The sequence below is a fragment of the Neltuma alba genome, unplaced genomic scaffold (assembly GCF_004799145.2).
Source record: "Neltuma alba isolate B1F8T4 unplaced genomic scaffold, ASM479914v2 tig00011284_pilon, whole genome shotgun sequence".
In the NCBI taxonomy this organism is placed as follows: Eukaryota; Viridiplantae; Streptophyta; class Magnoliopsida; order Fabales; family Fabaceae; genus Neltuma; species Neltuma alba.
This window is the reverse complement of record NW_021635993.1, coordinates 24,370-29,119: the sequence shown is the minus strand read 5'-3', so window position 1 is coordinate 29,119 and position 4,750 is coordinate 24,370. Positions and strand designations below refer to the sequence as shown.

At 36.9% G+C, this 4,750-nt stretch overlaps 1 protein-coding gene across 1 annotated transcript; it reads right to left on the bottom strand.

Moving 5' to 3' along the window:
• Window positions 1–477: 477 nt before the first annotated feature.
• LOC114711235 (protein tesmin/TSO1-like CXC 2) lies at window positions 478–4,542 on the bottom strand. The gene is made up of 10 exons (XM_028895602.1): window positions 4,486–4,542; window positions 3,393–3,553; window positions 2,731–3,277; window positions 1,866–2,080; window positions 1,706–1,780; window positions 1,406–1,589; window positions 1,221–1,316; window positions 1,071–1,137; window positions 808–955; window positions 478–706 (listed from the first exon to the last, which is right to left on the bottom strand). The coding sequence occupies exons 1-10, from the start codon at window positions 4,540–4,542 to the stop codon at window positions 478–480; spliced, it is 1,779 nt and encodes a 592-aa protein (XP_028751435.1).
• Window positions 4,543–4,750: the final 208 nt, after the last annotated feature.

Here is a 4,750-nt window from a genome sequence, read left to right as displayed (position 1 = left end):
GAGGGACTGTTGTTGATAAATTCTGAAATGTCAACAACCAGTTGCTAAGTTATAACAAAATTGCCAACAAAGTCTCTGAAATGTCGATAATTTGTTCCTCTAGTTGATAATATGTTAACTTCATGAATCTTAAAGGACTAAATTAATAAAAATAAAACTCTGAGGGAACATATCGATATTTGAGCCTAAACAAAACAATGAAAAAAAAAAATGAAATATGGATCTTATTGAGGACAAGAATAATTTATTCTATCAGAAATTCAAACATAGATATTATTGTCCAAAATCAAAAACAGTGATCTCAAGGCATAACCCGTAGTCACCTGAGACCAATTCATCACGACAAAATGAAAAAAATACAGAAATGGTCGGGGCTAAAAATGGCAATATCAACCGCCTAAAACATTATTTCCAGTGGCAGTAAAAAACTAAAAATTGCCTCGTGTGGTAAGGGTGGCCTAAGGTGTGGAAAACAAACTATTGGCGAGGGTTGAAAGAAGGAAATGGAGGGCTATTAGAAGTGTTGTTCATGCATGGGACAGGAGAGCCATCACCAACTTGGAGAATCTCTGGAATTTCCAGTTCTGGATTGCTTTGGAGATTATATTCAAAGTTTAACAGGCTCGCATGAAATCTAGAAGCAGCTGGAGTGATCAAATTACTAGGTTGTCTTCTCCTTGATGAACCACGCAATGGAGCCCTTGATCTGCCACACATAAAAGTCAACCATAACAAACAAGAAACTTTGATTCTACAATTCAGAACTTGAATCGAATGGAATTGTTTATAAGCCTGCTTTTAGCAAACCTGCGAGACCCTGCAGATGTTGGGGAAGGAGCAGCAGAATTTGGATTTCCTTTTAGAGTTTCATTTATCTGTGAAGCTTTTTCTGCCATAACCATTTCACAGGATTCATTTGTTCCGGTTTCAGTTTCTATTCTTAATTCAGAAGAACCTGAGTAAGAGAGATGACATCAAACTCTGAAGGAATAATCTCATGCAAAAAGATTTAGAGCTATTGAAAGATCAAAAGAGATGGTTCAAAATTGAAAATCTATAAACAGACTTGCCATAATTTCTCCCATATTCGTTCATGCATCCTCCACATCTGCATCTAATGGAGCAACCAACTCCATTCTTCAAAAGGAAACAACCATCATCAGTAGTTCATACTATAACAAGAACATAGAAGCATTCAGGATACAAGATTAGAAAAAAACCTGGTAACATTCACAATATTTCTTTTGGCACCCAGATTTCTTGCAGTTGCATCCTCTTCTGTGTCTTGTTGAAGCTGGAGTTTTGTTTGGATCAGCCTGAACAGAAAAAAAAAGGAAGGGGATTAATAAAATGTCACAAGTGATTAAATCTCAGTTATGAGCATATAGCTGAATTTAATTCTAACCCCAGTTTCAGGTAAAGAACCAGCATTTGTGATGACGACTTTGGGAGCAAATGCAAGAGGGTTACGAGACTCAATGTCCTTGCGAGTTTTAAGCACAATTTCTTCATGAATTGGCTTGTTGAAGCAGTTTCGACAGGAGCAAGATCCCACGCAGTAGACGCGAGAAGCAAAGCACTCGCAGTAACTGATACAGAAGATACAAAAGGAGAAAAGAAGAGTCAATTAAAAGCTAGTGAAGTTAAACAATCAGTGGTACATTCTTTTGGGGGGTTGGGGGAGAATGGAAGTATCTGAACTTACAGCTTCAAGCAATTTGAGACCTTGCATTTGCAATGCTTGCAACCTTCACCTTCTTTAGCAGGCTCTGACTTACGCCTACAAACCCAACTTGGGATCAGGCTAGTGAAGGAATCCTCAGAAATAATCAGAAACATGTCTAATCAGTAATAGTGACACTTGCCTTTTCCTGTTGGAGCTATTTCGATTATAACCTTCACCAATAAATAGAGCTGTTGGTTGTGAATAATCTAATGCCGGCTGAGTCCAACCGTTTTGGGCATGCAGGTCTCTTTGGGGCATTCTATACATTGGTGATATTTGATCAAGCTGTTGGCTTGTAGAGACATGAAGGAAGGAGATGAGTTGGATGGACTGATTTGTCTTGTGGGTGGCCATCTATTGTTCATAATACTGGAGTCTTTTAAGGGAGGTGGAACATTCAATTGCGATTGGGTTCCCGGCACAATGTGCATATGGGAATTAACATTAACGGTTGTAGGAATAAACCACTTATTATTAGGAACACTACACTCCAAACATTGTGATGTACTGGAATTATTCGGCATACGGTGATCTGCTGCGAAAAAAGGCTGATCACAAAAGACAAAAATATATTTAGAGTGACCATTCATTCATAAATCACAAACAAATAAAAAGAATCAAATGACATGTAACCCTCTGAACTGCTATGCTATGTAATTAAAATATAGTTGTATAATAATAAACTACAAACAATAGCAATTCACTATTTTACTAGAATTAAATACTCTAGTTCTAAATTCAAAAATATAATAATAAAGATGAAAATCGTTGATAATGAGGTTCATAAATGGGGATATTATTTAGTGGCATCAGGTTCTCATCCAGGACAAAAAGCTTAAAAGGAATAAAAAAGTGATTAAATAGAGTTGCGACTTATGGAAGATGAAATTGATAACTCTCTTAATTACTTACAACACAAGTATAGCTAAAATATATCAAACATCTATGCATTGAGAAAGTCTAAACATGTAACTCCATGGAGAAAAGATTATTCACCTACTCACCTCATTATCCATTCTCTCATTGAGGTTGCTAGCCATCACAGCCAAATTGAAAATATTGTCCTGCCTTTGCTCAGTTTCTGTGGCTGTTTTGACTATACTTTGATATTGTGAGTCAACAGTGTGCGAGTTCCTAAAGCTATTTTGTGGTAACGGAGGCATAAAAAAACCAGGTCTAATTATGGGACCCAATGATTTCTGGGTCAGACCCTCAAGAGTACCGGTCTCATTGGGAGTAAGACCCTCCCAATCACATCCTGGTCGTTCATTATTTTCTGATACTGGTGCAAATAATCCCCGGACAATGCTAGAAATTGTCTCGTCAGAACTAGGGCTCCCACAATCATACATTGAACCCTTTGGCATGTCAAGTGTACATTTTCTGCTTAATTGTTCAACCAAAGCATTCCCTTGATCAGTACTTTCCTGGAGCTCACTTGAGTCACGATGTGCAAGATCTGTGTATGAAACAGCTTCTTCGCCTGAACTTATTTGTAAGCCACGTTCAAATGAAACAGTTGGCTTTGGTGAATCCAGAAAAGGAGCGTGGCTATATATAAACGAAGTGGATCAAATTGTCAGAGTCGAATCAAAAGAGAGTTATCTTCAGTATGTAATTAATGAGGATATTACAATTGCAATGAACAGGGGAAAATCAAAATTACCTATGGAGGATTCCATGTTCCTTGCGATAGGAGACATGGGGGGATGTGAAAACAGATGGAGGGGAGCAAAAGATTGTGGAGCTTAATGCCTGATTTTGCTGAACAGGCTTATCTGGTTTTATTGGAGAAAGTCCATTCATATAGCTGAATACATACGAATCCTGCACATATTGGGACATGACTTAGAAATATCATCAGACTCAGATAATTAAAGGATGAGCCCATGTACCAAAGATTCTGTTGCACTTGAACAGAGAAAGAAATAAAAAAAGAAAAGAAAAGAAAAAGAAACTCAAGCATCAATGGCAACAAACCAGAACATACTTTCCAAATAATATTTATTAGATTGGTTTGTGTGTTTAAAATGAATTCTAAGGCTTAAAATACTATTTCAGGAACTTTGATGATGTGTGGCATGCTTTTTAGCTTATCTGACTTTTTGTTCAAAAACCACTTTAAGATTGAAGCAATTTTTTTAGGATTCAAACTTTTGGATTTCTTAGATCTTGAATCTTTTTAAACTGTCTTTTTTAGTATATTATCTAAATAAGTTCAGTTCAAACATAAATTGTGCTACTTCCGGCCCTAATCATAAGACCTCGTTTATAGTCTACAAACGAGGTCTCATAATTAGGACCGAAAATAGTATTATAGTAATTGATTTTTATTCCAATCTTCAGTTTACAAAAAGCAGTTGTGATAAAAGTAACTTTTTATCAGACGTTAATCTAAACAAACGCTTGAGCCATCCCACTTCAAAACAAAAAGTAGACTACATAGATTGACATCATAGGATTCTGTCCATCTCACAACCGAACCTATAAGAGAGTTTAAATTGATCTCCAAAATTGCAGGAGCCTCAATAGACGACAAGGACGTGACTTGTTGAGAAAGTTGAAAAGAGAGAAAACCACAGATAAAATAAAACAACGCTCTTTTCAACCCCAGAGAGAAAGCAACCAAAAAACTTTTAGATATTAAAAAAATCATGCAGGGACGACGGCGAGACCAAACACAGAAAACATGAGTTTAATATGGCGAAAGAGAAAAGAGGAAATAGTATATTAGAGTATACTAGTTTGATGAAGCTGACCTCAGTGTTAGAGAAAGGAGTGGCCATTAGGTTTGAATAATCTTGTGGCGCGTCCATGTCGAGCATGAGAGGGAATTGAGACTTCTCTTATCTGCGCCAAGGCTTTCGTCCTCCTCCTCCTCCGATAAAAAAGGGCGGGAGAATTATATTCACTAGGATCACAGACGCCGATCTTCTCTAATCCACCGTCTATTATTTGTTTTCTTTGGTGCCACATCCGCCTTTCTATTTCTGTTTACTTATTTTTTGACCTGAAGTTCAATAT

Excerpts from the sequence above, each read along its gene's own strand:
- LOC114711235 (XM_028895602.1), bottom strand. The coding sequence starts at position 4,542 with ATGGACGCGCCACAAGATTATTCAAACCTAATGGCCACTCCTTTCTCT. Across the intron at positions 1,317-1,405 it reads GTTCTTTACCTGAAACTGGG|GCTGATCCAAACAAAACTCC; the intron begins GTTAGAATTAAA and ends TTTTCTGTTCAG. Across the intron at positions 956-1,070 it reads CGAATATGGGAGAAATTATG|GTTCTTCTGAATTAAGAATA; the intron begins GCAAGTCTGTTT and ends TCTCTTACTCAG.